Source organism: Chroicocephalus ridibundus, chromosome 1, assembly GCF_963924245.1.
Source record: "Chroicocephalus ridibundus chromosome 1, bChrRid1.1, whole genome shotgun sequence".
Lineage (NCBI taxonomy): Eukaryota > Metazoa > Chordata > Aves > Charadriiformes > Laridae > Chroicocephalus > Chroicocephalus ridibundus.
In genome coordinates, this window is record NC_086284.1 from 203,763,978 (window position 1) to 203,786,499 (window position 22,522).

Sequence of the window (22,522 nt, forward strand, 5' to 3'; positions counted from 1 at the left end):
GACGCTGACCATCACCACAGTCGAATCCTTCCATAGATCTTGTACTGTTTTGAGTGCCTTCCTCTTTTGATATCCACAAACCTTGTACAGACTGATTGCTAAATTTAATTTCATTTGTCTCAGGGAGACTGTAAAACAGGAAACTCATGTATTTTCTCTAATTTTGTTTTCCCTTTTGATGGAAATATGCAATACAGACATGGAAATTGAGATTAATGCAACCAGGTTTTAAGTGTTTACCGGTACATCGGACTCCCGTTGTTTATCATGGCATTCAAGAGGCTATGACATGTTCTTTTCTGCTAGGGCAAGCGACAAGCTTTAAGTATACTCTAAAAGTTCATACAACCATGAATACATATCTTACCTCTCTCCATTCTTTGTTTCCAATGGCTTGTGTGTACAAAACGCAGACTGTGAAAAGAAAAAAAAACATGTCTGGTGATCTTCAGAATTTAACATATTCTTAAATTTAAGTGAACCAATTTTGTAGTCTGTTGTGCTGTTGAAAGTAGTAATTAGGACAATCAAACAGTAATATGTTTTCCATCAGTTTTCAGTATGCCTAACCAGATCAGCAACAATATGGGCTAGTAAATAGGGTGGTTCTAAAATGGGAGGCAACACTTAATGCTTGACCTCCAGCAAATCACTTGATAACCCTTAGCAGTAAAATTGGATAAAAGCAGGTCTTCATTAAATGTGGCTGGTCTGTCTATCCTAGAAAATCTAATGCATAATTACCCTAAATTACGCTTCCTTCAAGAGATGAGAGAATTAAAAACAAGTGAGGATCCAACTGGATAAAGAGACAGGGGAAATAAAAGTGGAAAAAGGAAAAAAAATAATTTCTCAGATTTTCTTCCTTAAATTCTGCTTCAAATTATTTACATATGTTTAAGTATCTCACATACGCATCCTTCTTTTTAAAACAAATTAAAACCTAATACAAAATGGAATCAATTAAGTTTGTTGACCTAAGCTGTTTCTGAAAGACCAAGCAGCATAATCCCACAGGCATCACTCTCTTTACAGATCTGGTTTTCTAGTACAGAACCCACTACACGTTCATCTGCAGCTTCCATCACAGGGACTGGTGACAGAGCGATTATAATCGGGTCTTTCAAACACTATTATAAGCACAAATCATCTGCACTGAAGGAGTACTACGAACTTTATTTTCTACAGTCTTGAACTAGATGCCGCTAGCACCGTTAAAGCAATTCTTACCTGAAACTCCACTACAACCCTTTTCTAAACAATGGAAATAGAGATATTTGAACACTTTTTCCCGACAAATTCTCCTGTGCTGATCGTTATTTTCAGCAGAAGGTTAAAAACACTACTGTTTGGGGTTGAACAATAAAGGTAGAAGCCTGGTCTTGTTCTCAATGAAGTCAGAATCACCAACAGAGCAAAGCAGAAATGAAATCAAGCTTCAAACTACATTTTCTTCTTACTTGAAATGTATTTGCTCCGCACCAAAAAAAAAATAAAAAAAAATCCCATTAGGCAGTAGCAAATAAGAGGAAGAACAGAAAAAAGCAAGTTCAATATTTTAGCTCACATAGAAGTCAAAAGTTAACACAATCTAACTTCCTTTTTTTTTTTTTTTTTTTCCAAATAAGATGTCTTGTAGAAAAAAAAAAGAAAAAAAAAAAAAAAAAGAGTTTTACAAAAAAATTTCAAAGTCATTCTCCGGAGATGCCTGTCTTTCTCCATTTACTCTAAATGAAACCTTTGGCAGTCATGCTCCTAGCTTTGGTTCCTGCTTATAGTAGTGTGAATCCAAACCAACAAGGCTATTTTTACAGCACGCTCTGGAGCAGACTGCTGAACTATATTGCATGAAGAATGAAGTTAAATGGGAAAATGTGAGAAAAATGAGTGAAATGGAAGCTACGAAATCTGCTACAGAAGTGTCTGAACGTTACTGAACTTCTGACAAACCTGTGCATCTAGTAAGATCTGTGCCAAGGTAACACTAGGAGAAGAAGGAAGTGTTGCCAAAGAACTTGCCATAAATAAAAACAAGAAAAAAACATATTCTCTGGAAGTACCCCTACTGCTAACATAGAACCAGACACGCTCTCACAAACATTCCTTTCATTTTCCCCATTGGAAACTCTTTTTTTAAACTGATGTTACCAGTTCTTCAATAATGAAAATTTTCCAGTTTTCAATAGTGGTTTCCAAGAATGCAAACATCTTACTAATTTCAAAAGCAGACGTAGTTGTGGATTTTGTCCATTTTGCCAAGAGCTTATATATAAGTTTTCAATTAGAAATTTCTCATACCTATAACCCCAGTTGAGAATAGAACTGAAATTCATTTAGAGAAAAAAAAACCACAAACCTCTATAAAGATAATATGGACTTTCGCTATTCAGATATCTGTATTGTCCAGATTTTTCTTAAACATAATCATTTTCCACTATTGATTTGCTGCTTTATTTTTTGTACTACATCCTGCCTTGTGTATTACTGTCAATACAGTAAATCAAGTAACAATTGCGCATTGCAGCTGTGGAACAAAAAGAATATTAAAAAATGTGCGATTTAATATTGAGGAGAAGAAAGCAACGATACAACTATAAAATATCCGCTACCATCAAATTTTCAGAAAAGAAGCATTCTCGCATTACCTTATCTCCCTAGTTTATGAAGCCAAATAAAAGAGCAGCTATGAACAAAAAGACCAAAAAAGATTACCAGAGGATAATTTTAGTCTCCCACCATGGTTGATGAGATGCGAGTCACACAACATAAAAGGGTTAAAAAACAGGTGTAAAGCTCCACCTTAAAACTCTCTTACTCTGTTCCTGCTTTCTGGAAAGCTGCTCACTCCTGTCTGTCTGTTAGAATCCTAGTTTCCAAATTCAGTTTTTTCGTAGTCAGTTTACTCACATTTGGATTTTTTTATCTTTGGAGGACGTATCACAAGCAATGCTATCCTTCTCCCCTTTCCATTGCTGAGGCAATAGCAGATTTCTATTCCCCTCCACTACCAGTGGCTCTCCAGTGCTTCTAGAGGTATATCCCAGGAGCGGGACCACCTCCTGAGTTTGAGAGTCATTTATATAAAACCTTAAATGAGGAGAAAAGAGCTAAAATTTGTAGTATGACTAGCAATTTTCTGGTATTTATCTAGGCTGCAGATGTGGCAGGTACTTTAAATATAATGAAGATACAGACTAATAATCATCTCATGTGATATTTATTTTATTGTAAGTACAAGGTGCAAGTTTGACAGTGATACATACATGTGCATCTCAAACTGACATTTCAAAAAAAAGTCAGTCCTAATGAAAGCTATAGAAAAGACATACATTCCAGTTCCAGACTTTCTGATAAATACTTTGCAAATTTAGAATAATTTAAAAACTTCTATCTTTCCTCTAAAACTGACCGCAGAAATTTTCAGGAATGATAATGGTCTCCTTCAATGGTATGATTCACTATCCTTTAAGGCTGCTGGAAAGACGGTTTTATAAAGACCCTGATATCATGATAATTACAATAATCCCTCAAAAACTTCTTCAAAGTCCTATCTGACTGGGGAAATCAGACAAATATGCTGACGTTGACCTAAAGCACTTGAACTGCTCAAACCAGAGATCTAAGGCTTCACAAAGCAACCAATTTTTACTTTTTTTGAGCAGAAAATAGTTAATAGCATTGTCATGTGGGAGGGGAAGGAATAAATTGGGATAAACAGGAAATTCTTAAGTTTCAAAAGCCAACATATCACACAATCACGTCCTAAAACGGAGCTGAACAACCAGTTCTTCTCTTGTAAACTGCAAAACCGAGGGAGCAATGAGGAAGGTCACAGCAGCACACTGATGAAGAGTAACATACCCTCAACATGGAAGCTGGCTAAGAAACCCTTTTGGAAAGCTTTCCCATATGAGCTCTTCCAAGGGATGATACATCCATGCCTATAGTCAGAAATACTAACATTTAATAATTTTTAACTCTAGAAACTGAGAAACATCAGGGAAGCACTGCTTGAGCTCATTCTCTCCAAGAAAATATTAATAAAAGAAGGCTTTTCTCAAAAATATTCCTAGAAAAAATGGTCTCCAAACTGGAAGAACAGAACGGTCCAAATGCTACAGTAAATCAATATATACGGCTTGCTTTGACTCCACTGAGGAGAAAGCACTGTCAGTAAGAGTTGTTTAAAATACTTCATGAACAAGGGCTATCCAAGTCTGTCCCATCTATATCGAATATGTCTACATTATTTTTGTAACTTGCCTCGAGGGAGCTGGCAAAGTGCTAGCTTCCTCTTGGCATGAATATTCTACATTGCAGGGAAGTGGTCAGAATTCGAATAAATACCGAGTAGCAATTACAGTATCAGAAAAAGGCTAAGCAAACCTTCTAAGGGAACTGGAGAAATCACAAGTTCCTTTTTAATTTCAGGAGAAGGCTGCTACATTGATATGGGAGTCAACTATATTCACGTGTGTCCCTTTCTGAGAAAAAGGCCAAGTGGATAAAATCAGATTCTCACCATCAGTATTATCCCTGGATAACTGCACTGGAGTTTGAAAAGCATATTAGAATTGGCCTAGTCAAATCCAATGAGACCTCAATATGCGGAGTGACTCTACATGGTTCTATCATGTATGAGATCTAGCGGTTGCCAATGCAGTGGGTCTAAAAGCGGATCTCGGGAAAGTGGTACAATGCCGGTTTTGACACCTTTTTTAGCTAACAGCATAAAGTTACTGTATACAGACTGGGCTAAGAATGGCCTTTGTCCAAGCAAACAGACACTGAGTATCCTGCCGTAATTCCAGCCACCGAAAAAATTAGCACTTTTTATACTCCACCCACAACCCCTTTCACTTTTACAGTAGGGCCATACCTCTGTGCTCAACTAAAGGACACTAGGAGCTAACAAACTAAATTGGCTAATAAAAAAACCCTGCAGAATACTGAAACTAAATGTACACTGCTTGGGGATTACCCACAATCAAAGTTACTTTGCAAAGTAATTTCTTGAGTGCAAATACAGTGTGAGCACTTCCAGAGCCAACAGTTTCCCCCTTCTCTCTTTACCAAGGACAGTATTGCTGTATTCCATGTTTTTGTGCGGCTAACCTGTGACAGATAGGCCTGATGGGCAGCGTCACTGGGCACTCACAACTTGAGACCAGATCTCCAGAGCACGCCATCAACTTAAGTGCTTTAAATAAGCTATTTTCCAGAAACAAGAAAGCAGTATGTTTTGAGTTGATAGGCAAGGTTATGACACTTCAAAAAAAAAAATTTCCATATACTTTGAATGCATAAAAACCAGTTTACTTCTCAGAAATATTTTAAAGATAAATTTAGGTTTTCCTGCCACTCTGTTTCCTTGTGTCCTTCGCACAGCATGGGTCACTCACCAGCCACAATCACTTGGGTTTGCCCACAGGACACAGTCCCTGCAGAGCTGTACCGCCGTCTGCATGGAGTGTCTCCTTCCAAGGATGCATCTCCAGCAGCGTATCTTCAGAAGTGTGGCTCTGGCAGTATGGTTGGCAGCTGTGTCTCTAGCTCCTACCTGCTGCTGCTTTTTTTTATCTAAAATACGCTTGGGCAGGGGCACTGTGTGCTCCCCTAGCTCGCAGAAGATCTGGCAGGGAATGGTTAGCCACGTGGCTTTCAGAGCTGACTGACACCACAGCTGAGTGCCCACACAGGTCACATTGCAGTCCCCTACTACTCAAACCCTGCAATTCATGCCTAAATACAGTTCCCTATCTGATAAAAATTTGAAGCACTAGTCCCTAATAATATTTGAGCTTAAAAAGTAGACACCTCATCACTTTTGTTGAAAGGTGCCTTGATTCAACAGAGAGATCTCTGAATTCAATCTATAAGGGGCAATAGGTCACTGACCACTCTAGCAATTTTGAGGTTTTATTTTATTTTTTTGAGTATTTATTTTATTTAAACTCAGTTTTTATTAGCCAACTAAAAAACAGTGGCATGCAAGACACTCAATTCTACTTCTGCACGATCTCCCTACACCAGAGGCGTGGTATTGCCTATGTCTCCTTTTAAAAAAAAAAAAAAAGTTATATAGGTTAGGAATGTCAAAGGTACTCCTAACTTCATGCAGCCTCTACCTGGAGGTAGGAGCTTTTCCAATCAAAAGTTTATTGTGGAAGCTCTCTCAAGAAACTTTTGTATGGTTGTCTGTTCTTAACCAAAAGCACCCAAATGTTTCATGCTCTCACAGGACTCAGTATTCAGGACATGGCAACATGTCCAGACACTTGATAGAAGTTCATGTGTCTTGTGTTATTTCCAATGTCAGTGAGCACAATACATGGTATTCTAAGGAAGAAAAGCATTTTTTAAAAAAAAAAAAAGAAAATTAACTTACAGATAAAAAGATATAGAGAGTTGTAGGGGCGACAACATGGCCCAAGACACCATAATCTAAGGACTAGTCAATTAACACTACAGAGTACTTTGATTAAACACTATCAGAAAAAAAGGAAATCTTTTGTGGTCTCAGTTCCTCGATAAAAGTTTTATAAAGTGTCTGATACAGGAAGATAGTCATGGATTTTAAATCAGAAGTTCCAAGCACAAATACAGGCTGGACAGAGAATGGATTGAGAGCAGCTCTGAGGAGAAGGACTTGGGGGTGGTGTTGGTGGATGACAAGCTCAACATGAGCCAGCAACACGTGCTTGCAGCCCAGAAAGCAGACTGCATCCTGGGCTGCATCAAAAGAAGGGTGGCCAGCAGGTCGAGGGAGGTGGTTCTGCCCCTCTACTCTGCTCTGGTGAGACCCCACCTGGAGTCCTGCATACAGTTCTGGAGTTCTCAGCACAAAAAGGACATGGACCTGTTGGAACAGGTCCAGCAGAGGGCCATGAAGATGATCAGAGGGCTGGAGAACCTCTCCTATGAAGACAGGCTGAGAGAGTTGGGGTTGTTCAGCCTGGAGAAAAGACGACTCCGGGGAGACTTTATAGCAGCCTTCCAGTACTGAAATGGGGCCTACAGGAAAATGGGGAGGGACTCTTTATCAGGGAGTGTAGTGATAGGATGAGGAGTAATGGTTTTAAACTGAAAAAGGGAAGATTTAGGTTAGATATTAGGAAGAAATTTTTCACTGTGAGGGTGGTGAGGCACTGGAACAGGTTGCCCAGAGAAGTTGTGGATGCCCCATCCCTGGAAGTGTTCAAGGCCAGGCTGGATGGGGCTCTGAGCAACCTGGTCCAGTGGTCCCAGTCCCTGCCCATGGCAGGGAGGGTTGGAACTGGATGATCTTTAAGGTCCCTTCCAACCCAAATCATTCTGTGATATATAAATTCATAGGCACAAGAATTTTTTGAGATCCAGTCATACACTAATAAAACTTATCTTACATAACTGAAAACATTAATTCAAAAACCATCATACTATTTTAGATCAGGAAAGGTCATGTTTCCCAGAGACAAATTAACTTAATTTTATTTTTCAGCGTTTGACTCTAAGATTAGTGGACACAATGTACTAGCAGCAATAAGTGCTTCTAGTTTATTTAAAAGTTTGCTTGCTAGCTTTTAAAGAGATGTAGAACAACAGATATCAAAAAAAAAAACCCACAACCCAAGCTTTTCTGCATTTATTAATTTTAGGAAAACATAGGTTGACTGCTAAATAAGGAACCACATAGCGCCAGAAAGCAAAGTTGAACAGTCTTAAATTCTGGTTCATATAACAGAAACTATAAGTGTAACTTAATTACTTTAAATAATTGTCACAAAGACAATGTAAACCAAACTGACACCGAAGAAAGTCAACCACCTCATTTTTAATCCAGCATTTACACATTTGGAATATACAATGAGAAAAAAATAATAAAATGCTATATACTTACTCGGATCAGATTTAGAAAACGTATCTCTGTCCAAAAGATTTCTGTTAAAAAAAAAAAGATAAAAATAATCTTAGTTATAAAAAAAAATTGTGAAAGATACAAATCAAATACCAATGCATGTATTTTTTTAACAATTTTGATCAAGAGTCAGCTTAGTTTTCTGCCCTCCTAATATGTAAGATTTCCTCAAAGTCAGTCAGCGCTAATGCTTGAGTCGTCTTACATTTCATTTTATTATACATTGTGGATTTGAGCAAACTGTGTCTCTCATACTCCAACACCATGCAGTGAAAAGCAACACATGACCAGCACATTAAATATATATAATGGACATCAGGAGCAGAAATACCTTTAAACCATAAACATCTACCTGAGATTAACCTGCTAATTGAACCCCAAAACTTTAGACTTCACTTAAAACAACGGCTATCAGATCTCAGAGCCATCAGGAAATATCTGTAAGAACCTGTCACGGATGAGTAAGGTAAAGAGAACTAAAGCATACACAGGATATACACCAAAATTAGGAATTTCCTAAATATCTACAAAATCCCTAGTAAGAACTGATTTCTTTGTTAGTCATTGCAGTCTCAATATCATAGCCACACTTCAGACAACTGGGAATCACACAGAGATGAGGAGCCTCAAATTAACAACAAGTCTCGAGAATCAGGACTAACCAGAAAACTATTCTCAGAATAGTTACCAACATTTCATCACTCAAAAATAAAAGTTGAAAATAGTTTTTTTAAAAAAATTAAATTATCTTGAAAACAGGTCTGAAAACAGGATGCTACTGAACAGGGACAGGAAAGAGTTGTTAGACTTAGGTAGCTTAAGTTAGGTATTAAACTTAAGCAACGGCAAAAATGCAGCATAGCTGCATATAGAGCAGTTATGTCAAAAATGGTTCTAGATGTCACAGTAGACCACAAATTGAATGCAAGTTTGGAATCTTGTGCCTTTGGGATAAAGGCATACTAGAATGCATAAAGAAAAATGCCACTTTAGAGTAATTGTCTGGTCTTCATAATATTGGTAAAGGCTCAATTCAAGCAATATTATTTTGGGCACTCCAATTGCTTGCAATCTAAGCCAGACAGGGAGCCACCAGAGTCCAGCAGAAGCAGAAACAAGCAGAAGTCTATAGAATATATCTACGAGGAAAACACTGCTGCAAATTGAAGCTGATGTGCATGTGGACAAAGCAAGCAGGAACAGGTTTAACCCTAAATCGAATCTTCTGCACTGCAGGTGCAGAAGTTGAACTTTATTCCATTGTTCCACCATCTTTCCTTGTTAAAGGTGGCCAGACATGATGTGAAATCTCCACCACGGAAGGTCTTTAAGAACATGTTAGGTAGATACAAGTCCTAATTAAGTTCTTTGATCCTACCCTGGAGCAAGGGGAAGGATTAAATAACCAGTTTACATCCCTAACAGCTTATTATTTTTAATAATTAGTACAGCCTCTTCAAAGGTCACCATTTATTACTCTCATTCAGTTCTAAATTGCATTATTTTTGTGCTACTGAACAGTGCTGAAAAGCATATTAATATGTTGTTCGATACAGGTGTTCTAAGTGGTCCACTCTCCAGACTTCAACAAAGAAAAGATACCGTATTCCTAATTTAGGTTCTGCCAAGTCCACATTTCAGAACAAGCAATATGAACAAAAGATCGCTTTAAAAGAACACTGGATACATCCATGTTATTCACTTTAGCCAAAGTAGACATTAGGATTAAAATTAGTATTTGTGAACGAACCTGAAGTCTGTACATGCTACTTCTTCAGAACTTCCCTAATCCATTCAGAAGTTGGATTTTTATGTACACATTTAATTATACTCTGAAAAACTGTATTCCATCTTAACCAAAAATGTGCAAATATAAATTGAAATATTAACAAACCCGAGAAAATCAGCAATTCCAAGTCTGTATTTGACAATGACTGCTACAAACGGCTTTAAAAGACAGTACAGCAAGTTCTGCAATATCAGAATTGCCAATCCAAAATGAAGATTGCTTCCTATTCCTCTTTAATTATGCATACCTAGATATACTATTAATTCATGGTAACTAGAACTGGTTATATTATCCCAAAATGAATTGCTATGAAAACCTAGAATTAGGGTTATATGAAATAGTACATTATAGTACATTAGGTTTTGGGACAGGCCTCCCATGCTCACCATTAGGATTCCAAGCAGTTTCAACTGCTCCGTATAAATACCATACAATGACCTTATAATTGGTATGTTACTGTTTGTGACTGCAGATTAAGATTAAACCATTTTAATGGCTCTTATACTGAGCTAAGGTGCTTTGAGATTTTGGGGGGTTTTTTTGGTTGTTTTTTTTGTTTGTTTGTTTTGGGTTTTGTTTGTTTGTTTGTTTTTTTAAAGTCTCCTATACTCTTATTTTGTTCCTTTTTAAGTTTTCTTCCCCTGCTTTCCCATATACATAAAAACATAAGGACTGGCCATACCAGGTACTGTAAAGCTCGGTCTATCCTGATACTCTTATTCCAGCAGTTGGAAAAAGTAGCCACCATGGGAACAGCAGAAGAAAAAGGTAAGAATCTGTAATACTTCCCAAGAATGCTCAGGGACTTCTTGAATTAAGAACATTTCTACATAAACAGTATCCCTGAAAGGATTGTAAAGTTGAGATACCAAAGTTTGACATTGTAATTCAGGTCAGTAACTGTCATTAATTCACAGTTTTTAACTGATACAGCTTGTAATAGCCTCAATTCGACCCCTCACACATTTTACCATAAACAATGTCTTCAGCAAAGCTTGCACACATGCCTGATCCTCCAAATCATTAATAACCAATGAAAATAGTAACGTAAGAACTCAACAAGCTGTTCAAGTAATGCAGCCGGTTTTGGAAAGAACTTAAAAGACTAGTGCCAACAGAAAACCTACAAAAAAAAAAAAAAGTCGTCATCTGATTTGTCCACTAAATCACCCAACAGCTCAAGAGGCTGCTCAATTTCATTTGCGTATTTTCATTTGGGGGCAAAACAATCAAAGTGCTCCTTTAACTGTTTGAAAACCGGAGAAATGTATAAAAAAGGAGAAAGACGACTGGATGTATTTCTGGAACTTTATGTAGTCTTTATCCCATTAATAGTCAATGGTACTTTCTGCGCAGGCTGAATGATACAGGGTTTATTTATTTCCTTTTTTCCCCCTGAGAAAAGCATTCTCTTTGGTAGTATACTATTTTGTTTCAGGACACAGCCCTGGGTAAGCTCACAAACTCAAAAACCAGAAGTATCTGACACTTCTGCTTCTTCCTCCTAATCAAAGTATCAAGATAAACAGAATTCTGTTTTGACTGAACATGGTGAGTATGTTTTTCTATGCGCGTTAATCCTTTCAGATAAAGAATGCAAAAAGAAAAGGGCATGAATTGCTATCTATTACGAGGAAGAAAAAAAAAAAAAAAAAAAGAGAAAACATATGCTTTTACCTGGAGAAACATGCACATCAAATGCTCACAGCAAAGAAGCCTAGGCACATCTGTGCAGAAAGCATTATTCTACCATCACAGATCCTCAAGGAATTCATTTGGCACCTGCCTATTCTGGAGTGGACCTTCCAAAATGGTTGCAATAGCATAGATGACTAAGGGAAAAAACCCAAATAGGAGCCATGGCAATAACGCCTACTTAGTGTAAACTGGAAAGTACAAGACAGGTTAGAAATGCTGGGATAAAGATTTATTTTTCTGTATAACGAGTGCAATTTCCCAAAGGGGGGGGGGGGGGAGTAATCAGTAAATAAGTTAAAACACATTTAGCTACACCTTGCAGAATCACTTTGTTCACACAGTTTCATAACTCCATTAACTCCATGAAGATTTGTCAAAATACCAGTTTCTGACCAGTGCTTTGCTTCGACAATTGGAATGGAATGATTTCAGTTGGAAGGGACCTACGATGATGATCTAGTCCAACTGGCTGACCAAAAGCTAAAGCATGTTATCAAGGGCATTGTCCAAATGCCTCTTCAACACCGAGAAGCTTTGGGCATCGACACCTCTCTAGGAAGCCTGTTCCAGTGTTTGACCGCCCTCTCGGTAAAGAAATGCTTCCTAACGTCCAGTCTTTTGTACTATGTTTAATACAAAAACATCTCATAGGTACAAATCAGATACTTCAGGATTCACTGCTGTAGTTCGCTGCGGTAGCTAAAGAGGTACCGTTTCAGTCTGTGTTGCTTTGCACGATCTCACATACTCCACACATTATACATATATTGACAAAGACTGACCTACATTAAAATGTAACATTTACTCACCTTGTTCACATATACTTTGCTTCAAATTTGACTTTATTTTAATGATCGGTATCTGAACTTCCTGCTCTGCAATTTTTTTGTTTTGTTTTAAATTTAACCCTTTGTTAAACCCAACTGCTAAATAGAAGTAAATCCAATTCCCCCTTCAGAAATGACAGAATGCTGGTGCTGAAGAACAGACCACAGCAAGTACAGAACTGAACAGTTTAAAATCTATTTCTCTAGTTTTACAAAAACAAACAAACAAAAAAACCAAACCCATGTTCATATGACTGGGGAAGTACTTATTTCTACATGGCTTTCAACAGCTCTGAAATCCTTCATGACAAAAATGCGGTTTACTTCAGGTGAATTTGTCAGCATCTCCCCGGGTGCTAAGGTTTTATGTTTCTCTTCAACTTTAGACTACATTTAAGTGCATGCAAAGATTCCTTGCTTGTGAAATAAAGCGCTCAGGAGTTCGCAAACACAAAAGTTAGCTACCCACGCAAAATTATTTTTAATTTTTAGAAAACAGACATTTTCAATAGATTGTATTCTCATACAAGCAATACACTACTTTTCTCACAGTACACTTGTATCACTGCATGGGAAGAAGAATTGTCTCTAGTTCATTAAACTAGTTCGTTAAACTTCCCGTCCCTGGAAGTGTTCAAGGCCAGGCTTGATGAGGCTTTGAGCAACCTGGTCTAGTGGGAGGTGTCCCTGCCCACAGCAGGGGGGTTGGAATGAGATGATCTTTAAGGTCCCTTCCAACCCGAACCATTCTATGATTCTATGAAACAGTTCATGAAAGAAATGCGTTTCTATTTCCCTCACTTAATGCTAGGCACCTGTGCCTTTTTCAAGGAAGATCCTGGGGGAAAAAAAGGAAAGAAAAAGAAGTGTCTCTTCACTTCTTACTGTGCAGAATAGCATCCACTCTACTACTCATTGTAACATAACTGTATGACATCCTTGTAGTCACTGTCCCTCAGCCTTAACTGGTATTACCGGACTTGCAATGGTCAGTCCCACGTAAGACGATGTATGATCCAAAGAGCCCACTTGAGTGAAGAGCCCACTTGACTCCTTGCAGAGTAATTTCACAAAAAACATTTCAGTTGTAGCGCTAGCTTAAGTAGCCACCCTTCCCCAGCTATTTACTCTCTCCTTCTGTACTCTGTCAGAACACAATAAAAAGCAAGCTATTGGCCTCACAGATCTCCACATTCAAAATGCCCTAGACCTAAAAGCAGATTAGACAGTTTCTCAGAATTCTATCTTCTTGTCAAAATAACCGGTTCTCTTAGGAAAGGCTCACAGGTGAGAAAATGGTGACTCTCCTATGAGGCAATTAGGATGACCTCTTCCCCTCTTGTCCAGATTGTCTCCACTCTTTGGGGCACCAGAAGGACTGGGAAGAAAGCAAACATATGTCTAATAAGCAAGCTTAAGAAATCAGCCACAATACCTCTTCCTAACCTTTAGAGGCGTAATTGTCTCTTCCTATTCACAAGAAGGCAAAGAAATAATTTTCAGCCTCACAGTAACTTTCATTGTCAACTTAAACATATATTGGTTCAGAAGCCACTCTCTTAAAGGAACAAGAAAGGGAGAAGCCAAGAGAAGGGTCAGACCAGCAGTGCTTCCACGAGTTTTACGACAACCCACAGGGAAGTCTTCTCTGGCTAAATGTACACTAACAGTTTTAGGATGAAAACCTCTATTAAAATTGCTGACTGCTCCTGGGGATTAAAGAAAAACCCACAGGAATTACCAAGTTTATTTACTTAAAACACGGCCATAGTTTTGCAGGAATTCTGTGGAAGCAGACAGGAAGAACTGACACTCTCGCAGATGAAGCAGACCTGAACACAGTCTTGGGCTGTTCCAGTTTAAATAAAATAAGTCCACCTAGAAATATCAGGAACTGGTTGAACTCTGTTTCAATACCAACCCAATTATTACTTGAAACCAGCAGAATGAACCACCTACATTTATGTTCCTAAGGCTGAGCAGGCAAACAGCCTCTGGCTCTGAGTTACTAGTGATGTGTCCTGGGGGATGGCAGTAAGGATTGCTGGTGGTGAAAAGACCTATTCAACCTCGTATCAACTCGCCCGTCCTCTCCAGCTGCTTTCACCCAGCCCATCCAAATCCATCGATACGCTGTCCTATTTACATCTGATTTCTTTTGGAATGTGTAGTTAATACAGTGTTTCATTAATGTATAACAATATATAAAACACAGATTGGTTTTGCACAGTTGTTCTGAAACAACTCTTTAAAAGGTATATATCAAAGAAGTCATTTAGAAAGCAGACGTGTACCACCAATGTGATACTCATCCATTCTCAGCCCCTGCAGCGGTGTTGGTGGGTGAGGGACTGCTTAGATGGGCAGAGAAAGACAGAAAATGAGGAAAATAATACTACTACAGAAAGTCTTCATCATACATTTAAAGTTGTTATACACTTGCTAGTACCTAGCCCCTTTCCTGCGGTCAGGCGTTCCTTTATACCACCCTTTTGAGGCCTAAGGTTGTTGGCGTTAGCTGTGGGAAGGTGTTACGGTGAGCCAGCCGTCAGCATCCCACGCCCTGCCTGGGGAGAAGCATGAAGCTTACAGTGGTGGCAGGGTGGAGCAGGTGGTCTCAGGAGAAGCGTGGTGTTGATGGCTTCTTCCTCCCTACTCTGAGGAACCCCATCTGCGGCTATTTTTCCAACACAATCTTACGTCTTGCTCGTGCTTCACTGGTCTCCAACTCCATTTTACATCCACATTTACTGTATACGCTGTGTTTTAAATCTGCTTGAGACATGCTCTTTCAGCTCTTCGATGTTCCAAAAAACCCAGTTTTGCCCAGCTCCCGGCCCATAGCTCTTTACCAACCACTGGTGACCTCTTCACAGCGCTGGGGTCCCCAGTGGCATCTCCAGCCCCCTCTCTTCAGCCTCTGCTCCTCCACCCTCCATCCTGTGTCCCCACTTGCAAGACCTCTGCTGTCACATCACGCCAATGCTCCTCTGCACTACACCCTTCTGTGAGGGTCACAGATAGGTCATTCCACATAGAAGAACTACTTGCTGCTACTGTCTGTAGAAAGAAATATGGTTATACCACAAAATTACACAAAGACAAGCCAAAGTGAAACTATCTAAGCAGCAGGCACCTGGTCATTAGAAAAAACGCTAAGCAAACCCAAATAAAGCTCCATTTGCAGCTAAGCAAACCCAAATAAAGCTCCATGGAGGCAAAGACAAGCTTAGACAAAACCTGTCAAGTCCTGAGACTTGCACAGTTAGCGTGAAACCTGGGGCCTGTTCCTGGCGATCACAAGACTGAATTTACAGGGCAACAGATCTGCCTTAAATTCTAGAATTCGCATGGCTGCTTGCTTAAAGTTCAACCAATATAGGTGAAAAACAAACCGTGTAGGCTCTCAGGAACGCATCTCCATGACTATTTTCATGGACACTGTCACCCATTTGCATTTTTTCTACCAATACACACATTTTTCTCAGCTGAAGCCAGCTGGTTGTCTAGGCAGTTTCATTTCAAAGAAAAAACATGTAAGATCAACTTTCTGTTGTCGGTCACACATAACCACTCCGCAGACTTTTAATCCAACCTGGACACACATATACAAAGAAAGCAGGAAAATGAAAACCAGACTTACGATCAGGATGAATTTTGCATTCTGTATTTTGTACTATAGAGAGTTACAAGCTTAAGTAATTTGTTATGGATATCTCTTTTATCATTGCATCTTTCTGCAACCGGAATTTCTAACAAATGATTACTATTAAAAAAAAACAAACAAAACAAAAAACAGGAGGTAAGTACACTGGCTGAAGAGAAGCAATCTTGCCAGAAATCAATACCTAGGACAATCAAAGATATAATTAAACATACTTTGGGTTCTGCAACCATTAGAAAGTGGCTGGTTAAGACTTTCAGACTGCCAAACAAAAGGCAAGGCAAAAATTCTGAAGTAGTACCTTTTGTTCCTCTGTGCAAGAAACTTGAAATTAAATCATCTTCATTAGTGAAACTACGATTTCCTTAATTCCATTCAGCCCATTCATTAATATTAGATTTCTGTATAAATTGTGAAGCAGCATAGAACTGATCCAAACCAGGCAGGGGCAGCCAATTGTATTTCTGTTGAATTAACCATGATAAGGAGTTTATGTTGCCTTTATGCACATTATGCCTGGTGTGGGAACACAGCCAGCGTAGAGTCTATCCAGCGTAAACCCAGAACGATGAGGACAGACCACCTGATCCAGCATAAAGCCTAGCAGAGCAATACTATCATAATAAACTTTCTGAATTAGCAAAGTGACCCCGTACTGTGTCAGTATTTTACAACACTTTTACCATCTTTCAGACAACCATGTCATCTTTGATACGCTACTAGAAGTCATAAAGTGATCAAATTTCACTTTGCTACAGATATTTAAAAAATTACTCTCAAGAAGATTGTTCTGATTGATAATCCCTCGTTTAGTAAGTAAATAAAGATTAACGTGAGGCATAATGAAACTCTTGGCCTTTCTTGTAAGATAAGGTTTCATAAAGGCTGTGGCTTGATCAGGAGACTACAGGAAAAAACTAGGGCAGGTTCACACAGTAAACATGAAGAGCAGAAATCACCATAGTACAGATCACAACAAAGAGTGGAAAAACTTGAGAGCTCATTAAACTATGTCCACCTCACACGCAGCACAAGCTTCAAGATATGAGACAACCAGCATCTACTTGTTTTCTCATCATTAAATACGCTAGTTCAGACAACAACATGGTAACTGCACTGATAGTAGGGAAGATGGGAACAGAATATCAAGTTTTTCCAAGATCTAACTAGATTGGAATCAGCGAAGAACATCACCAGGGAGGGAGATCCAGGATGACAGACGCATGGCCTGAAGCTCACCTCAAGCTCACGTGGGACCACAAGTTTACACACGCAGCTGGTAAGTGAAGATTCGAGTCTAGGCACAGGCTTATAATCAGTATGCAAACACCCCTTCAGAGAAAGAGGAACTTTTGGGCTGGAAAACAGTAGAGGACTAAAAGAAAAAGAGCAGCCTATATTCTCTTTTCCACACTGATTGGAGGGACAAGGTCCTAATGCTTCACTACATGACGATCTTGCAAAATTATGCCAGGCTGCAACAAATAAAGATCACATAGCAGGTGACAGTGACATTTTCATCAGACCATGGATGCCCTCCTGGGCATATCATGAAGAGCTACAGGGCGCAGAGGGAGATGGCTACTGGAACAATTGATCCAGACAATAGCAGACTATTACCAACACCAGAGGATCCTCTGGGATGACACAGTTAAGTTGTTCTGCCACATTAGATTTGGCACTTGAGCCAAAGAATACAGATTCCTGATTAAAAAAAAAAAAAAACCACACCCAAAAAAACAGAGGTTTGGAAATCTACATCTTATAAGAGTCAGAAAAGAATCGTGAACTTTTTGTTTGATGGGCACTGGGTAGTAATAATGAGGAAGAATTAAATTCATCTCTTGCTTTTGTAGCATTTGTAAGCCTACAGCCAATGCTGGCATTCAGTAAGGCACGGGAATCATCTGAAAAGTTTTCAGTCATAAAGAAATCGCAGAAAGAGCATCACCTGACATCCAAAATATTGGTGCGTTTTGTCATTTTCACAGACAATTTCTCATCCTATGAGATGCACTTCTCCTAAAGGCTACCTGACATGCCCCTGAAGCTAAAACAGGCTGGCTGGCAAAACAAGAAGTAGTGCAATGCCAGCTGCGTAGTCCTGGAACCTGGCTAATTTGATAACATTGACAGTATGGGCATGCAGGGCAAATTAACTTGGGAAATGCTGACAGGCGAACCATACAGAATTAAAAGCTAAGTGAACAGAAGCTGTATCCTTACTAAATAAGAAGAAAGAAAGAAGAAAGAGGGGGGGGGGGGGGAAGAGATCACAAATCTATTTTGTGGCACAAGCAGCTTGCAGTGCTTCACTGACCACCAAGTTACACCACCTGTACAAATAGAAGTTCCCATATTTCCTATAATGAAAACAAGCAAAAAAAAAAAAAGAAAAGAAAAATCTATTAAGAAAGAATAGTTATCAGCTGATAATTGTTGATGTAAACTAGTGACCAAATTGGTGCTACAACTTCAGGTATCAAGGGAAAACTAACCTCATACCCAAACAATTTTTAAAAGCATTTATCTCCAGGTGTTAAGGGATACACAACTGCTAATTATTAAGGAATTTTCAGAATTCTCTGAACTTTGCAGTTTACTCTTGCTGTATTTCACAATTTTGTTTAACACTACTTTACCAGAGCTGGAGCCAACGAATGTACTTACAGATGAATCACAAATGTGTGTTAATCATTAATCTCTGACCCAATATTGTTCATTTTACACTCAATTTTGAAGCATGATTTTGTAATCAAAAGCTGTCACTACAGCACATGAAGAAGAAAGGAATCACCATAGAAATTCCCATCCTTCAGCACCTGATGTCAAGACATATCAGAATGAGAGATGATTTTTTAAACAAGAAAAAAAAAAAAGCAGTTTTAACAAAACAGCCATGGCTTTTGAAGATACCTACAGGGAAATTAACATTGTAAACTACATACTGAAATTAGTTACAAGTAACATAACTAAGGTCAGAATTGATTGATTATGTCATATACCTACATTCCTTTGTAGTTATCTGATGGATTCTTAAATCGTTGTAAAACTAAGGTTTGAAGAAAATATTGCAGGTATATTCAAACAATACCTGGATTGAAAGAAGCTCCCATTATAAGTGAACTGGATCAAAGCCAGCATAAGTGTTCCGACATCTGTAATTGGGACAGGTTATTTGAAAAATCTAAAAGTAATACTAAAGGTCCTGGATTGCTTTACGCATAGCAGCACGCCCTTCATGGGACCAGGGTTTTCTGTGGCTGAACTTTGCAGAGACAGGCAGTAAGTGTGTTCATATGTCAGCCTTGTGACTGTTTCGGTATTCCAAATTCAATCTTCCTATGCTTGTCATCGTCCTAGCCTTCTTTTGAAACGCACCCTTGATAAAACATCAAATCACACTTTATTTACTAAGGGAAGAGAGGGAGCGGTCTGACAATTTAAGTTCAGGGCACTGATATTCTGTCCTCGGAGAAGTAGTGTTAAAACAGCAGCAACTCCTGGGCAGCTACGTTAGAAAATGGAGCAGCGGACTGTAGCACAAACTTTGTCTCATTTCCCATCAGGAAACAACACGAGCAGTTCAAATCATCTGCTAGAAGCTGCCAACTCTGCTGGTGAAAGGAACTACTGCTCCGCAACTACTAGGGAATACTTAAGGAAGCTGCGAAACGTGAATGAACATGCGAATATAAAAATCCCGCAAATAAAATGGGAAATTCGAGGGAGAAAGCAGTATTTTTGAAACACCGATAAGCAAACCGTGGCCAAATAAATGTCGAGGAGCAAAACTGCGAACACTAGGTTTTGTTTCACGGGTTGGCGTTTTTGGGGTTTTTTTTGGGTTTTTTTTGTAATTTGTCGGCAGCGGCGTTACGATAAAACGTGACGAGGTAACACGCCCGGTTTCGTAACAGTTTTGCAAGAGAGCCCCAAAGAACGCACGGAGGGATCGCTCCGGATGGGAGTTCCCCGGTCCGGGTCCCGGTTCCCATCCGGGACAGCCCCCGAACTTCCACCGCTGCCGGGGAAGGGCTCTGCGCGCACACGGCGGGGCCCCCGCTACCCCCGGCCGGCTCCCCCCCGCGCCGGGGGAGGCTCGGGAAGGATTCGGGGCGGCGGCAGCAGTTAAACGCCCGTTTCGGCACAGCCGACAGCGGTCCGCAGCCGCCGAGAGACTCCCCCCGCGGTGCCCGCCGGCAGCACCCCGCGCCGGCAGCCGACGCCGGGCTCTCCGCCCGAGGCTGGGGACGCGCAACTTGCCCGCCCTGGGGACGCTCTGCGGAGCCAGGCGGGACAGAGCCTCGCACGGCGCCGGCCATGCGGGGGGCAACCCCGCGCCCGCCCGCCCGCCCGCTGCCCCCGCTCCTCCCGGCTCCGCTAACAAGCCCGGGGCGAGCCCGGCACGGCGCGGGGAACAGCCCGCTCGCCCGTCCGGCCCCTCCGACGCCCCGCGCCGCCGCCGTACCTGCAGGACACGGAGAGCTCCACCTTGGTGGCCGGGATGCTGGAGCTGAGGACGTTAAAATCCCCCACGGACGCCATCTTCGGAAACCCACCGCTCCCTCCCGGCTCCCGCCGCCCCGCCGGCTTCTCCAGCCCGAACATGGGGCAGCGCAGGGAGGGACGGAAGGAGGGACGGAGGAGGCGGCGCCAGGCAGGTCCCTGCACCGCGCGTCGCCGCCGCCCGTGTGGCGGAGCCCCGGCCCGCGGGCGGCCACCGCCGGCAGCGGGGCCGTGACGTCACCGCCAGCGAGAGCCGCGCGTGACCGTGCCCCAGCCCGGGGTGCCCGGTGCGGGCGGGATCGTCGCCGCCCCGAAGGGACGCGGCCTCCTCGGCCTCCTCCCCCGCGCGGAACGCCCCGTCCCGTCCCGTCCCGTCCCACGGGCTAGCCGGGGAATCCCCCTTCCTGCCCCGGGCGACCGAGCGACTCCCGGTCCTTCCCCCCCGCCCCAGCTGGGGAGAGCGCCCCGGCCGGTAACGTCCCAAACTTCAGCGCGAGGCCCGCGGCGAGGCGGAATTATTCTCCCGGGAAGCGCAGCCCCTCGGGGTGTCCCGGAGCGGGCGGGGCGGGGACGGGGCGCGGCGGCGGCGCTGCCGGGAGGGAGGGCGGGCGCGGGTCCGCCAGGGGGCGCTGCAGCGGGGCCGCCGGCGGCAGAGCGCGGGGCGGGATGCTGCCCAGGGTACCCGGGGAAGAGAAAAAGGGGAAAACAAACCCACAGAATGAGACGTGGACGTTAATTGTTAACGAGAACAACGCTTGTTACTACAAGAGGCTTGAGGGAAAGACGTGGGTCTCTCTCGGTTATTATATGCGTTAAGTAACATGTTGAAAAACGTGAATTTCACCCTCTGATGTGCTTGTGCAGGCCCTTACCTGTTTTTAAAGCCCACTACCGCAGCCGTCCTGGATCACAGAATCACAGAGCAGCTCGGGTTGGAAGGGACCCATAACGGTCATCGAGTCCAACTCCCTGCTCCTCAGAGGACTACCGTAACACTAAACCACATGACAAAGAGCATCATCCAGAAGCTCCTTGAACTCTGACAGCCTTGGTGCCGTGACCACTTCCCCGGGGAGCCTGTTCCAGTGACCGACCACCCTCTCGGTGAAGAACCTTTTCCTAATGTCCAATCTGAACTTCCCCCGATGCAGCTTCATTCCATTTCCTCGTGCCCTGGCACTGGTCACCAGAGAGAGGAGATCAGCACCTCCCCCTCTGCTGCCCCCCCATGAGGAGGTTGTAGACTGGGATGAGGTCACCCCCCAGCCTTCTCTTCTCCAAGCTGAACAAACCAAGTGACCTCAGCTGCTCCTCATAAGTCTTGCCCTCAAGGCCTTTCACCACCTTGGTCACCCTCCTCTGGACGCACTCCAATGTTTGATGTCCTTATACTGAGGTACCCGAAGCCACCCACAGTACTGGAGGTGAGACCGCACCAGTGCAGTGTCGAGTGGGACAGTCATCTCCCTCGACTGGCTAGCTATGCTGTGCTTGAAGCACCCCAGGACACGGCTGGCCCTTTTGGCTGCCAGGGCACAACGTTGCCTCATATTCAACTTACCATCAACCCAAACCCCCAGATCTCTTTCCCCTTTCCACAAGGCTCCTCTCCAGCCTCTCGTCCCCCAGTTTGTGCATATAACCAGGATTACCCTGTCCCAGGTGGAGAATCCAGCACTTGCTCTTGTTAAATTTCATATGACTCTGTTCATAATAATTCACAATAATCGTAACAGTTCCATCATCTTTTTTCTCATGTATTTAATTTGTATCCATTATGATGGCATCCAGGGAGCCCCTAGTCAAGCCCCCAGTCTTCATTTCTCATCATAGCTGTTTGATCAGATATGGAAGTGCTACCATCCCCATGTCACAGATGGGAAGATAAGGCACAGGCAATTAAACGCCATGTCTATAGTCACATAACAAGTAGGGCAGGTCAAACATCATAGGCTATCACCCCAAACCCAATACAGAAATCCTCTACTACTCTGTCTATGGTTCTACACACACAAAAAAACAGAGTTTAATGTGTTTATAAAAGACAAATGTGACTCTAAAGCCACAGTTTCATTTCTAAATCCTTGTTGGTGTAATTCAAGTTCAGTGCATGATCTTGGGTAGTACATCAAAATAAT

The 22,522-nt window shown here is 41.7% G+C and overlaps 1 protein-coding gene across 1 annotated transcript in view; it reads right to left on the reverse strand.

Moving 5' to 3' along the window:
* CPNE8 (copine 8) overlaps window positions 1–20,894 on the reverse strand; it is a 106,728-nt gene extending 85,834 nt beyond the window's left edge. The window contains exons 1-3 of the mRNA XM_063323398.1: window positions 20,347–20,894; window positions 7,880–7,920; window positions 368–414 (exon numbers count right to left, since the gene is read on the reverse strand). Coding sequence (XP_063179468.1) covers window positions 368–414; window positions 7,880–7,920; window positions 20,347–20,486 — 228 coding nt within the window. The 5' untranslated portion in view covers window positions 20,487–20,894. The remainder of the gene's footprint in view (window positions 1–367; window positions 415–7,879; window positions 7,921–20,346) is intronic.
* Between the last annotated feature and the right edge of the window lie 1,628 nt (window positions 20,895–22,522).